We start from the raw sequence: 14,624 nt of genomic DNA, 5'->3' as shown, positions 1-14,624 counted from the left end.
TACCTGTACATGTACTTTTCCATGGCAATAACAAGCACCCACGTAAAACCCGCTGGCATTAGGACTGCACGGATGGACTCCTGTTGCCCGCCTGAAGCAGAGCCGAAAAAGTTTCTCAGAAGTTATAACCGTCTTTATGAAGGCCAATTTCTCGGGTCCTCCGCCATCCATCCGTTAACTCGATGGACAGCACGACCGAGAACCGCGGATGCAGCTTCGCGCGTTTCTAGACAGGAATTATTCATCCCAACGTTTTACCACTCGTAAAGGACCTAACCCTGGTTCAAGACATGAGTCGGACTTCGACAGAAGGAAGTGAATTGTTCAATGGACCGCAAAAGGTAGGCAACTGTAAACCGTTAATACTGATGAATAGAAAACAAGGTCTCTCTTGCGCTTGAGTTGTAATCCAGAAAACGTACAGGGAAAATACGTGTATGGATAGAGGTGCAGGCCAACTTGATTATGTTATTTTTATTCAACCCATCAGTTATGCTGTGGAATTTTATAAAGGTTTGCCACGAATGGCTTTTGATAAGAAACGTTGCGGAATTGACCTATAAATACGTTTGGTGAATTTCAATGTGTACTGTTTTAATTATGAACGGTAATTTATTTTACTATAGGTAGCAGCAGGTAGCTTAGAGCGTTGGGCCAGTAACCGTATGGGCGCTGGTTCCAATCCCCGAGCCGAATAGGTGAACAATCTGTTGGTGTCCTTGAGCAAGGCACTTCAACATGATTGCTCCGGTTAGTCGTTCTGGATAAGAGCGTCTGCTAAATGACTCTGTAAACTGCCACCATATGCATCATTTACGTAGGCTACTGGAAGCTCCATATAGATGTAATATTTTATAATGAAAATAAATGTTCCCCTTGAACTGATTTGGTGACAGACATTTTGGCCTACTCAATCGAGAGAGATGTATTTTGTAACAGACTGTGCTGAACTATAATTATTGGTGCAGAGAGGCGACCTTGCCGGCAGGGGGCAGCATTCGGTGTTAAGTAAGGTGAACCTACTGAAATGTGAATGAGTCTGTAGCAATAGATACTGTATGTTCCGTCCTGTTTTGTGCACATGCACTCAGGATACATGGCTGTGTTATAATTTAAGGACACATTTGAAGGTCTTAACGTGTGGATGTAACCCCACTGTTACACTTTATAACCTGGTTATAATCAGATCATAAGACACAATTTGGTTCAAATCAGATTAAGGGAATCATGCAGTGTACAGCGTTTCCCCCACTGTGCCAAGAATTTGATTGTTTTGTCCTTGGTACTGTTTGATTTACACTATGTCTAAGCTAGTTGCCAGGCAATAGGCACTTCATGCCTCAAAAACATCCACAGCCGCCCCCCTCTTTCTCTCTTTCAGCGACTCACAAGTCCCTGAACACTAACCATGTGTACAAAACCAAACAAGTCAAGTCAGTAATAAATATCAAATGTGACCTTTTGGACTTTAAAGGTGCAGGCTATACTGTATCACCTACACACATTATAGATAGCTTAGATTACCCAACACTTCCTCATCAATCAATGAATGATTGGATTTATGGAGTGTTTCCAGGAGCTCACAGGGGAAACTCTGTTTAGGTGGCCAACAGCTTTCCAGTAGTCCTAACTCGAATCACATTTTATTGGTCACGTACACATATTTCGCAGATGTTATTGCGGGTGTAGCGAAATGTGCAATGTCAGAGTCCGGAATATGAATGTGTATGATGGTGTGTATAGACATTATGGGCAGTATATGAATAGAAAAGGTGTGTACAGCAGTAGTTACATAGGGTAAGACTTCACTAGAAACAGTATATACATATGAAGTGAATTACATTGCATCCGGCTTAGTACACACTGATAAGACAGTCGCAAGTTGTTGCGTTTATCACTTATCAGTAAGTGACAGTTTCGGTACAGTAGGAAGTATAACTGTACCACTGCTGTTCATGCTCTCATTTACATCGACGGGGCTGTAGTGAAGCAGGACGAGAGCTTTAAGTTCCTCAGTGTCCGCATCACTAAGGACCTATCATGGTCCAAACACAAAAGCACAGTCGTGAAGAGGGCGCGACGACACCTCTTCCCACTAAGGAGGCTGTAAAGATTTGGCATGGGTCCCTCAGATCCTCAAAAAGTTCTACAGCTGCACCATTGAGAACATCTTGACTGGTTGCGTCACCGCCTGGTACGGCAACTGCTCGCCATCTGACCGCAAGGCGCTACAGACAGTAGTGTGTACAGCCCAGTACATGTACTGGGGTCGAATTCCCTGCCATCCAGGACCTCTATACCAGGCGGTGTCAAAGACTCCAGCCACCCAAGTCATAGACTGTTCTCTCTGCTACCGCACGGCAAGTGATACCGGAGCGCCAAGTCTGTGACCAAAAGGCTCCTGAACATCTACCCACAAGCTATAAGACTGCTGAACAGTTCATAAAATGGCCACCCAAACAATTTACATTGACCCCCTTTATTGTTCATTTTTGTATCTTTATTTTTTGTACTGACTCTCTTGCACTGGCTCTATGCACACTCACTAGACTACCCACGCACTCACACATACTACACTGACACTCCAACACACACGCACAGATACACACACTACATACGCTCACACACACATGCATATTAACGCCACACGCACTCACACACACAGTTTCACACTCTTCACATACGCTGCTGCTACTCTGTTTATTATCTATCCTGATTGCCTAGTCACTTTTACCACTACCTACATGTACATACTGTATTACCTCAATTACCTCAACTATCTTGTACCCCTGCACATTGACTAGGTACCGGTACGCCGTTCTACTTCCAATGTTTGTCTATGGAGATTGCATGGCGGTGTGCTCAATTTTATTCACCTGTCAGCAACGGGTGTGGCTGAAATAGCTGAATCCATTCATTTGAAGGGGTGTCCACATACTTTTGTATATAGGGTGTATATAGTCTCGTTATTATTTTATTGTGTTACTATTTTTCCTTTTTTATTTAGCAAATATTTGTCTTACTTTTTAACTCTTTTTAACTCTGCATTGTTTTGGAATGGGCTTGTAAGTAAGCATTTCACGGTAATGTGTTGTATTCACCTGTTGTATTCGGCGCATGTGACCAATACGATTTGACTTTATTTGATTAGACCATCATACTTTCCTCTTGCATACATGTCACTGATGCGGGATACTATATGGGAGATGTAATGTAAACACCTGTTGCCATGGTGAGAGAGTGTCTACTCTGCATGATGGTTTGTGGTAGCCACACTGAGGGAAGCCACAACCTATAGGACAGAAAGAATGTCAATCATACTAGCCTTGGATGTCTATTGGTTGTTATGGAAAAACAGTTTATATTCTTGGTTTGCACCAATAGAATCAAGATATCAGATCAACTACATTATGGACCTTGATTTATGTATCACATCATAATTTCTCTGTTTTGCTCCTATAATCCACCTACATGTGAGATGTGTGCGACGCGACGTGTGACACGTGTTTGTGTGCATGTGTGCGTGCAGTGGTGTAAAGTACTTAAGTAAAAATACTTTAAATTACTACTTTAGTCGTTTTTAGGGTATCAATTCGAATGCTTAGCAGGACAGAATTTTTTTACAAATCACGCACTTATCAAGAGAACGTCCCTGGTCGTTCCTACTGCCTCTGATCTGGTAGACTCATTAAACACAAATGCTTTGTTTGTAAAGGATGTCTGAGTGTTGGAGTGCCCCTGGCTCTCCATACATTTTAAAAACAAGAAAGTCGTGCCGTCTGGTTTGCTTAATATATGGAATGTAAAATGATTTATACTTGTACTTTTAATACTTAAGTATATTTTAGCAATTACATTTACTTTTGATACTTAAGTATATTTAAAACCAAATACTTTTAAACTTTTACTCGTGTATGTATTTTACTGGGTGACTTTCACTTTTACTTGAGTCATTTTCTGTTAAGATATTTTTACTTTTACTCACGAATGACAGTTTTGGTACTTTTTCCACCGCTGTGTGCATGAATGTTTGCGTGCTATGTACACTCTAAGTACTCTGAAGTGCTTTTTTTTCTCTTCATGTTATTCATTTGATGTTGAATACATGTTCTCTGTCCGTCAAGAACATTTCACAGATTTAATGGGTTAGGACAGTTTTATTGCAGGACAGTTTTATTGCTTTTTTGTCATTTGCGTAAGTATTAGCCCTACCTAGACACTAATCTAAGGTTCTTTTTTATTTCATTTTTCCTGTAAATGGTTCAGGGTAGGATACTTAGGTAAGCTGGTCCAATATCTGTGTAAAAGGTCAGCTGCTGCCTGGAGAAGTTATTGTGGATTTATCATATGAAACACACACACACACACACACACAGTCTCTCTCACATGCACTCTCTCTCTCTCTCTCTCTCTCTCTCTCTCTCTGTCTCTCTCACACATATTTTTTAAATTCAAATGATTTGTCTCTTGTTATTTTCTGTGTTTGTGTATGTTTATGATTGCAGTGACAGGTGAAATAGACAATAATTGATAGCCTAGAGACACATTTACAGATCATAAGTGCATGTGTTACTCACTAAGTTTTGCCGGACGTCTCTCCTTGACACCTATGGATATTGTTCCAGTCTTCCAATTGCTGACCAGTGGTGACCGGCTGTGATGGTGCGCACCGGAGAGGAAGACCGCACTGCGGCCTATACAATCATTATTTTCCCTTTTGTGCTTTACCTATTTGCACATCGTTACAACACTGTATGTAGGCCTACTATGACATTTGAAATGTATCTATTCCTTTGGAACTTTTGTGAGTGTAATGTTTACTGTACATTTTTTGTTTGTTTCACTTTTGTTTAGTATCTATTTCACTTGCTTTTGCCAATGTAAACATGTTTCCCATGCCAAGAAAGCCGTTAGAAATGAATTGAATTGAAGAGTGAGAGAGGACAGAGAGAGAGAGAGAGAGAGAAGAGAAGAGAAGAGAAGAGAAGAGAAAGAGAGAAGACAGAGAGCGAGACCTCAGCCAACGAAATGCGATGGCCAGATAGTGAAGACATGAGCGAGTGTGATCCAGCGATTTCATGCGCGTTTGTTTTCTTCCAATCAAATATGATTTGGATAGGATGAGAAGAGGAGCGTCTTTGTTGACATAATATAAGGATAGCCTGGTGGTACAGATGGTTACGTTCGCAGGCTGGGCTATAGCCTATAGGCTAGAGAAAATCATTTCATTCATCGACATTATTGCGAGACATGATGGAATTACATAACGCCTATATGCTGCAGTCTATAATAACGTAAATTATGCTATTTTCTCACTGAACGACTGAATGTAAAACGCAGCAGCAGCAGCAGCACAGATCACAGAGGAAATCACATTGAGCTCCACATAACGAATCAAGGAGCCGAGCGCATGCATGAATTATCAGAGCCGAGGGCTCAGCGGCGATACTAGAGAGATGAAGGACCTTTCGTTCTCCCCTTGATGTGTTCAACCCGCCACTGGGGAGAGACAACCAGGAGCAGCCGATGCTCCGAGAGAACAGCGGCCGCAGCGCCAGACATCGGCGAGAGTGATAACTCAGCGCTGTTTACTGTCATCTGAGAGCTGGCACCGGACCCGCGGTGAGGCATGGGCTGCGCTCCCAGCATCCACGTCTCCCAGAGCGGTGTGATCTACTGCCGAGACTCGGACGAGTCCAACTCTCCGCACCAGACCACCACCATCTCGCAGGGCACCGCGGCCACCCTACATGGGCTGTTCATCAAGACGGACGCGGCCGACACCATCTCATCCGTCATCACCTACCAGAGCAGGCACTCCGGAACCAACTCTCAACGAGAGAGAAGAGAGAACAGCCGGGGACACATCTGCATCGAGGCCGAGACCCAGACCAGTCACACCAGTGTCAAGGTAGATAGAGTCGCTCTTTCACAATCGCAGGGAACGAACCAAACAGTTCACGTAGGCCTGTATTCTGTTCAGCTGAATTCCCGACCTATTCAGAAGGCCAGACATTGTAGTATCGTATCAATTAGCTGCTCCTAATTAAAAACCAATTATCCATGAAGCTTATTCCGTCTTGCATTTGGGGATAGCTAGACCGATATCATTCATGAATACCGTTTTGTGTTCATGGAATGTCTTATCATTGTTTGTTATCTGTCTATGTGCAGTCAGTGTGTTGAGGTAGAATTAGCAAACGGGTTTCGTTTTGTTTTGGGGGCATACCCTATAGGTAGCTCGGGCATTCCTGGAGTAATTAATCGAATCATACATCAAATATGGAGATGGAAGTTCTAGTCTGGTAAGATTTGTCAGCTGGTGTCATCATGACAACAACTTTTCATTTCTGAAAGGTTAGGGTGAGTGAGAGAGTGAGAGTGATTGAGTGAGTGAGTGAGTGACACCATGGTGAAAGGGCGATGCACGATAACGAACATTATAATTAACCCTGACCCTTTTGGGCAGTGTACGTTTTTTAACATAACATCATTCTAGCATTATGTCATGATGAGCACATGTTCAACTTAATAAAAAACATGTTTTCAATCTGAAGAAGTTAAATAAGATCAATGACTATAGTACAGTGAGGGAAAAAAGTATTTCATCCCCTGCTGATTTTGTACGTTTGCCCACTGACAAAGAAATGATCAGTCTATCATTTTAATGGTAGGTTTATTTGAACAGTGAGAGACAGAATAACAACAAAAAAATCCAGAAAAACGCATGTCAAAAATGTTATAAATTGATTTTCATTTTAATGAGGGAAATAAGTATTTGACCCCATCTCAATCAAAGATTTCTGACTCCCAGGTGTCTTTTATACAGGTAACGAGCTGAGATTAGGAGCACACTCTTAAAGGGAGTGCTCCTAATCTCAGTTTGTTACCTGTATAAAAGACACCTGTCCACAGAAGCAATCAATCAATCAGATTCCAAACTCTCCACCATGGCCAAGACCAAAGAGCTCTCCAAAGATGTCAGGGACAAGATTGTAGACCTACACAAGGCGGGAATGGGCTACAAGACCATCGCCAAGCAGCTTGGTGAGAAGGTGACAACAGTTGGTGCGATTATTCACAAATGGAAGAAACACAAAAGAACTGTCAATATCCCTCAGCCTGGGGCTCCATACAAGATCTCACCTCGTGGAGTTGCAATGATCATGAGAACGGTCAGGAATCAGCCCAGAACTACACGGGAGGATCTTGTCAATTATCTCAAGGCAGCTGGGACCATAGTCACCAAGAAAACAATTGGTAACACACTACACCGTGAAGGACTGAAATCCTGCAGCGCCCGCAAGGTCCTCCTGCTCAAGAAAGCACATATACATGCCCGTCTGAAGTTTGCCAATGAACATCTGAATGATTCAGAGGACAACTGGGTGAAAGTGTTGTGGTCAGATAAGACCAAAATGGAGCTCTTTGGCATCAACTCAACTCGCCGTGTTTGGAGGAGGAGGAATGCTGCCTATGACCCCAAAAACACCATCCCCAACGTCAAACATGGAGGTGGAAACATTATGCTTTGGGGGTGTTTTTCTGCTAAGGGGACAGGACAACTTCACCGCATCAAAGGGACGATGGACGGGGCCATGTACCGTCAAATCTTGGGTGAGAACCTCCTTCCCTCAGCCAGGGCATTGAAAATGGGTCGTGGATGGGTATTCCAGCATGACAATGACCCAAAACACACGGCCAAGGCAACAAAGGAGTGGCTCAAGAAGAAGCACATTAAGGTCCTGTAGTGGCCTAGCCAGTCTTCAGACCTTAATCCCATAGACAATCTATGGAGGGAGCTGAAGGTTCGAGTTGCCAAATGTCAGCCTCGAAACCTTAATGACTTGGAGAAGATCTACACAGAGGAGATGTGAGATGTGTGCAAACCTGGTGGCCAACTACAAGAAACGTCTGACCTCTGTGATTGCCAACAAGGGTTTTGCCACCAAGTACTAAGTCATGTTTTGAAGAGGGGTCAAATACTTATTTCCCTCATTAAAATGCAAATCATTTTATAACATTTTTGACATGCGTTTTTCTGGATGTTTTTGTTTTTATTCTGTCTCTCACTGTTCAAATGAACCTACCATTAAAATTATAGACTGATCATTTCTTTGTCAGTGGGCAAACGTACAAAATCAGCAGGGGATGAAATACTTTTTCCCCTCACTGTGCCTATTAACTGCCAAATAAAGTAACAGGGTTGATGATTTCATGTTAAATCAGCCATAAATCCTCTTGTGACAGAGGGAATGGAAGATAGTTGTGTGCAACAGAGGGGCAATTTAACCTTTTACTGCAGTGGGCTAAATCAGGGTCACACAGTGTTTCTTGGTAGTCTTAAACAAATCTACTTTGAAACCAAAATATTCATCTCACACACATGGTTATGGGCTTAAAAAAGAAGACATCTGTACCATGTCAGATATAGAGTTGAAATGTATTACATTTTGAGTTTGCATCCCAATGTTACACTTTATATACGTCACAGAAGACTGTAATATATGTATATTTAAATGGACATAGAAACACTATATTTTTGGCTGTAAAATAAAATTATATATATATATATATATATATATATATATAATATATATATAATATATATAATATATATATAAAATAACAATACACATATGAGGCCACTAGTCATTTGACTGCAGGGAAGGGCTACTGCAAGCTTCACAAAAAAAATAATGTAATTGTTAAAACATTCATAGCCAGTCTATCTATGGGGTGCAGGTTTTTTTTTACCACAAAACACCAGACAATTGCCAAAAAAGAGTAGAACCAGCTCACCTGCTTCTTCACTATAATTTGACTATTAGATGTTTATAATGTTTCCTTTGAAAAAACATTTTAAAAGGAATAGATTCACAATATTAAAATGAGAATTCACACAAAAGGGTTTACCTTAAAATGAGGAACAGGTTTTTTTGTGCCTTTTTTTCTGCCCCCCACCCCTGTTATTTTTTGTCTGTTTCACCATTGAAGGGATAGTTCGAGACTTTGGCAATGAGGCCCTTTGTCTACTTCCACAGAGTCAGATGAACTCGTGGATACCGTTTTAATGTATCTGCGTCCAGTATGACAGACGTTAGAGGTAGTTTCGCAAGCCAATGCTAACTAACGTTCGTGCAATGACCTCCAGTGATTGCGCTAACGCTAGTTAGCAATTGTACAAACGTTAGATAGCAACTTCCTTCAAACTGCAAGCAGAGACGAAAATGGTATCCACGAGTTCATCTGACTCTGTGGACGTAGATTAAGGGCCTCGTTGCCAAAATCCCGGAATTATCCCTTTAAGGATTCCAGCTTTAACGTGAATCACTAATCACATGAAATAATCATCTTCAGAAATAACTTAGCCAAAGCAACAAAATAACTAGGGCCGTTATAATGAAGGTGAAAACTTGTTGAAATGTCCCGGTTAAGTAGTTTTAAATCTTCAGAGAAGTCACATAGAGGTTGCATAGAGGGACATATCAAAATGCAGAATTCTGGCACTTTAGCAAGTCTTTATTCAAATAAAAAAATCGGATTTATTGGATTCTCCATGTGGTCTATATTAAAAGGCACTTCGTTTAATATACCAGGCTTTTAAAAACCAATATTGGTTTGCAACTTCTACTTAAAATACCCAAAGGACGAAAAAGGGACTCATTTCGTGAAACGACAGTTCCTAGAACTCATTGCTCAAAACTGTTAAGTGACACTTTGAACCCTCTGAGGCTCAATCATGCGTAATAAAGCAGGCATAGGTTTGACACTGTTTGGTAGGGGTACTTTCTGCTCTCTGAGGGCATAGGCCTGGGTTGCTGTTATGGATTATGTGACAAATGTATCAGGGTACAAACGGCGTTATACAAATAAAACATGAATGACTAATTGACAGATAGACATTCTGACTGATTAATTAACTGACCGACTGACTGACATCTCTCATCTGTAATGTCACCAGTATGACACTGCGTTATGTGGGTCGTTTCGCAGAGGGGTAACGGACTTCGCAAAGGGTGTCACCAAGAGTCTAGTGGCAAAGTAACATGTGACGTGACAGGGCTGGCTGGGCTGGATGACATGTGGACATCTGAGAAACGGGTTGTAAACATGAGGAGCATGTCAACACACACTGTGTGTCTGTGTGTTTGTGAGTAAAGCATGAGGGCAGACCAACGCAACATCATCACATTATTGAACTCCTTTCGCCACTTCCAATGAGCCTGAGGTAACCGTTCGCGTTCACATTGCGTTCACGTCCATTCCAATGGACATCAGGCCTGAATGGGGCCGATTCGGACCAACGTTTACGTAATTGTCTAGCACAGTGGGAGGGAGGCCAGTGAAGCCGTGCCTTGTGAAGTGTAATGATACACAATGGCTTATTGTCGTTACGGCCTAATAACTGAATGGCCTTTATAGATCTGTATCATGAGTTGAGGACAGATGAGAGATAGAGAGAGGGAGACTCTTTCTCTCGCTTTCTCTCTCATGATATGAGAAGGTATCATTGATGCTATTGAGTGTTGAAGCCCTGGTGATGAGCTCACTCTATTCCCTACAGGACCTCAGTCATGTTGTTGATAAGCCACCCAAACACTGGTGTGTGTGTGTGTGTGTGCGTGCATGTGTGTGTGTGTGTGTGTGTCTGTGTAAGAGCAGTTGTTGTTTACCCCTGTGGACAGAGCAACAGTGCAGGGTTGTGAAGTGAATAGTCACACGTGAGAGGGCTGATGATGTTGGGCTTTACTCTGTAGACTCCAGGGCTTCTCACACAGCCTGTCCAGTAGGGAACCTCCACTCTGTGGTTGCAGGGTTTTGTTACAGCCCAGCACTAACTTGATTCAAATAATCAATGGAAGATTAGTCTATTTTTTTTATAACAGGTGTGATGTAGTACTGTAGCTCCTTGAGTAAACTGTGTGTAACCTAACGTAGCAGACGTAAAATAAATAGAGATATTTCTGGTCCCGACTATAAAAGAAAACTGTTGGGGGAGCTTCTCTTCTGCACTGTTTCATTCTTTTTCTTTAAACAACATGTTTATTGATTTTTCTTCTTTAACAAGACATATATAAGCAGAAATATCACATGAAGAAAAAAAATAACAGCAAAACCACATCAAAAGTTCACAGCAACAAAAAATGAAAAATAAATAAATGATGAAACATCTAAGACAAAACAAAAGTGTTACAGACGCATAAAACCACCGAAATGACATTTTACGGTGGTCTGATCCAATAGGATAGAACATATTTGGGACAAATTTCAGATGAAACACAGCGCCACAAGCCAATTGGATATCTCTCACCACCACCACCCCACATGCACACAAAGCATAGTACACTACCCAGAGTTCCCTTCGTTAGCCAATATTTCACCCACATCACTCTGCTCAACAAAATCCCAAAATGGTTCCCAAACCTTTTCAAAAGTGTCTTGTTTACACTTAACCATATATGTTATATTTTCCATTGTTAGGCAAGACGACATTCCCCTAAGCCATTGGGCAATACTAGGCCTGTTCACACTTTTCCAGGCAAGAGCTATCAAGCGTTTTGCTTGCAACAAGCACAAGTGTTTGTACTTGGTTCTTTAGATGAGGATTGATTGGGTAGAACCCCAGGATAAACACTTTGGGATGGAGAGGCAATTTTACTGATACTATTTGGGATATCATATGTGATACCTCCTTCCAAAAATCTAGAATGTTCTCACAGTCCCACAGACAATGAACCAGAGTTCCTTTAGCGTGATTGCACTTGTAGCATATATGTGGAATTGTACTATTAAATGTATTTAACTTAGCAGGGGTTACAGATGTTCGCATCAACCAATTGTATTGCAATAGTTTTAGCCGAGTATTCAGTCTGTGTCTGAGCCTTAGTACATATACTACTCCATTCATCCAAGACTATGTCCTCCCAAATAACTTCCTTCCAAGAGTTCAGTTTGTGCGCAGAGGATTCGGTGGTTTCCCCAGATAGAACTAAAACATGGCAAAGAATGCGTTTCACCAAGGAACTTCCGCACCTCATACCAAACGTTGATCGTATTAAAAACAAAGGTGTGTCTTGATATCAGCTGAGTAAATGTAGAGGTTAAGGGGTGAATTGGGTACAACTGAAGACATCTCAATCTCCATCCACGAAGGGAGAGACTCGGAGGTAAAATAGTACATAGCAGTGCGAAGCTGAGCTGCCCAGTAGTACCACTGGATATTAGGCCAATGGAGCACTACCCGCAGAAATTCTGTTATATCGAACCCTGAGCAAGAGCAATTCCTTGTGGAATTAGTGAGGAAAATTTCTCTCTGCAGAGTTTTAATTTTGTTTTCAAGTAATTAAATATTTTGATGAGTATTTGTTGACTTGGAGCTGATTCAATATATAATTTGACCCCTTATGAAAGCTTTATAGGCTTCCCATCTAGTACAAGCTGAAGTCTGTGTTGTATTAATTGAAAAGTATAGGTCAATTTGCTGTCCAATGTGTTCTGTAAAACTTGTATCTTGCAGCCATTTAGGTTGGAAGTGCCATTTAGGTGGAACACCAACTAAATTAGAATCGGAATATATAAGAGATGCTAGAGAGTGGTTAGAGATGACAATGCTATCATAGAAGCAATCTTCAATTTTAGAGCGTAATGCTGCAGAGATCAAACAATAGTCGATTTGGTAATAGGTCTGGTGAGTGCTAGAGTAACAGGAGTATTCCACATCATCTGGTTTCATTTCTCTCCAAATCTCTATTAAGTTTAAATCCTTCATAAAGGATTTCAAGATTAAAGATGTGACTGATCAGCTCTGCGCCATACCACAAGCCCTCTTCTACACTGTTGAACCAATCAAGTAAATGTGGAGGAGGAGTTCAACTGGAGTGTCGCTTTGTTAAAACTTCTTAGTGCTAGGCCCCTTTTTTCTCCACTTCCTGTCTAAATGACGTGCCCAAAGTAAACTGCCTGTAGCTCAGGCACTGAAAACACTTTGAAGTTTGTAGAAATGTTAAAATAATGAAGGAGAAAATAACACATTAAATATGGTAGGAGAAAATCCAAAGAAAAACCAACCAGAATTTTTTTGGGGGAGAAACCATCCTCTTAGAAATGTAAGAGTACGGTCATATTGAACATTAGCTCCCTGGATGCATTTCCTATGGCTTCCACAGGGTGTCAGCAGTCTATGTTCAAGGTTTCAGGCTTGTAACTTAAAAAACAAATAAGAAATATCAGTTATAGCAGAAGGACACAGTCTTGTAAATTCGTGTTTGCGCGCGACATGAAGACATTACACACCTGATAAAATCGGTTTCCTATTGAACATACTTCTTTCCGTAAGAAATATTATAGTTTAATTACATTTTAGGGTATCTGAGGAGTAAATAGAATTGTATTTTGACTTGCTGAAACAAAGTTTAGGGGTAGATTTTCGGATTCCTTTCTCTGCATGTTGAATGAGTGGATTACTCAAATCGATGGCGCCAATTAAACAGACTTTTTGGGATATAAAGAAGGATTTTATCTAACAAAATGACACTACATATTATAGCTGGGACCGTCTGAATGACAAATCAGAGTAAGACTTTCAAAAAGTAAGTGAATATTTAATTGTTATTTGTGAATGTATGAAACCTGTGCCGGTGGAAAAATATTTTGATGGGGGGGTGCCGTCATCAAACAATCGCTTTCAGCTGATATAAGACACTTATATGTACATATATATTTAAAATCCATAATATTTATGATTATTTATTTGAATTGTGGGCCCTCCAGTTTCACCGGAAGTTGTCCCGCTAGCGGCTCCTATCCCTAAGAAAAGCGGAAGTCGCATCATAGACTCTCTTTCCATTTCCCCTGAAATCCAGAAGCATCCGGTTGTTTCCGACCCAACAGCGTGTGCACTGTGTGTAACACATTTTTGTTTTGTTTTCTTAATATCTGTGTAAGTAATGGGTCTTGCAGGTCCATGGTCTTCAGGAGTCTGAGTGTTGACCTAATTTCTACCTCATATGTAACCTCTGTCACAAGCTTACAACTCATCACTCACACAAACCCTCCATACAAGTTAGCTAACTGCCCATCACTTTCCTGAACCTCTCATGACTTTCTATCTCATGAATGATGTCGTTGTTGTTGTTTTTCTAAATGACTTAAATCATTATTTATATCTACTTCAAGAGGCTCTGCAATCGTTGCCTGACGACTCAAACTGAATTCTTACATTTTAGTCGTTTTATCAGACGCTCTTATCCAGAGCTTGGGGTTAAGTGCCTTGCTCAAGGGCACATTGTCATATTTTTTCCCACCTTGACGGCTCGGGATTCGAACCAGTGATATTTTGGTTAGTGGGAAAGTAGTGGGGGAAAAAGGTCTAATGGTCACCACACATGCCAGTATTTCATATGACAGAAATGTAAATACAGTTGAAGTCGGAAGTTTACATACACTTTAGCGAAATACATTTAAACTCAGTTTTTCACAATTCCTGACATTTAATCCTAATAAAATGTCCCTGTCTTAGGTCAGTTAGGATCACCACTTTATTTTAAGAATGTGAAATGTCAGAATAATTGTAGAGAGAATGATTTATTTCAGCTTTTATTTCTTTCATCACATTCCCAGTG

General features: G+C 41.0%; 1 protein-coding gene across 2 annotated transcripts in view; it reads left to right on the top strand.

Annotated features, from left to right (window-relative positions):
• Positions 1–178: 178 nt before the first annotated feature.
• Positions 179–14,624, top strand: part of pde8b (phosphodiesterase 8B) — a 78,933-nt gene continuing 64,487 nt past the window's right edge. The window contains exon 1 of one of the 2 annotated variants that reach the window (XM_029769039.1): positions 179–341. In XM_029769039.1, coding sequence (XP_029624899.1) covers positions 291–341 — 51 coding nt within the window. In that variant the 5' untranslated portion in view covers positions 179–290. Of the gene's footprint in view, positions 342–4,956; positions 5,912–14,624 lie in introns of those variants that run through there. The other variant, XM_029769038.1, reaches the window with a different exon arrangement.

This window comes from Salmo trutta, chromosome 12 (assembly GCF_901001165.1).
Source record: "Salmo trutta chromosome 12, fSalTru1.1, whole genome shotgun sequence".
NCBI classification, from domain to species: Eukaryota; Metazoa; Chordata; class Actinopteri; order Salmoniformes; family Salmonidae; genus Salmo; species Salmo trutta.
The sequence above is the reverse complement of the archived record's forward strand: the minus strand, read 5'-3'. Positions and strand labels throughout refer to the sequence as shown.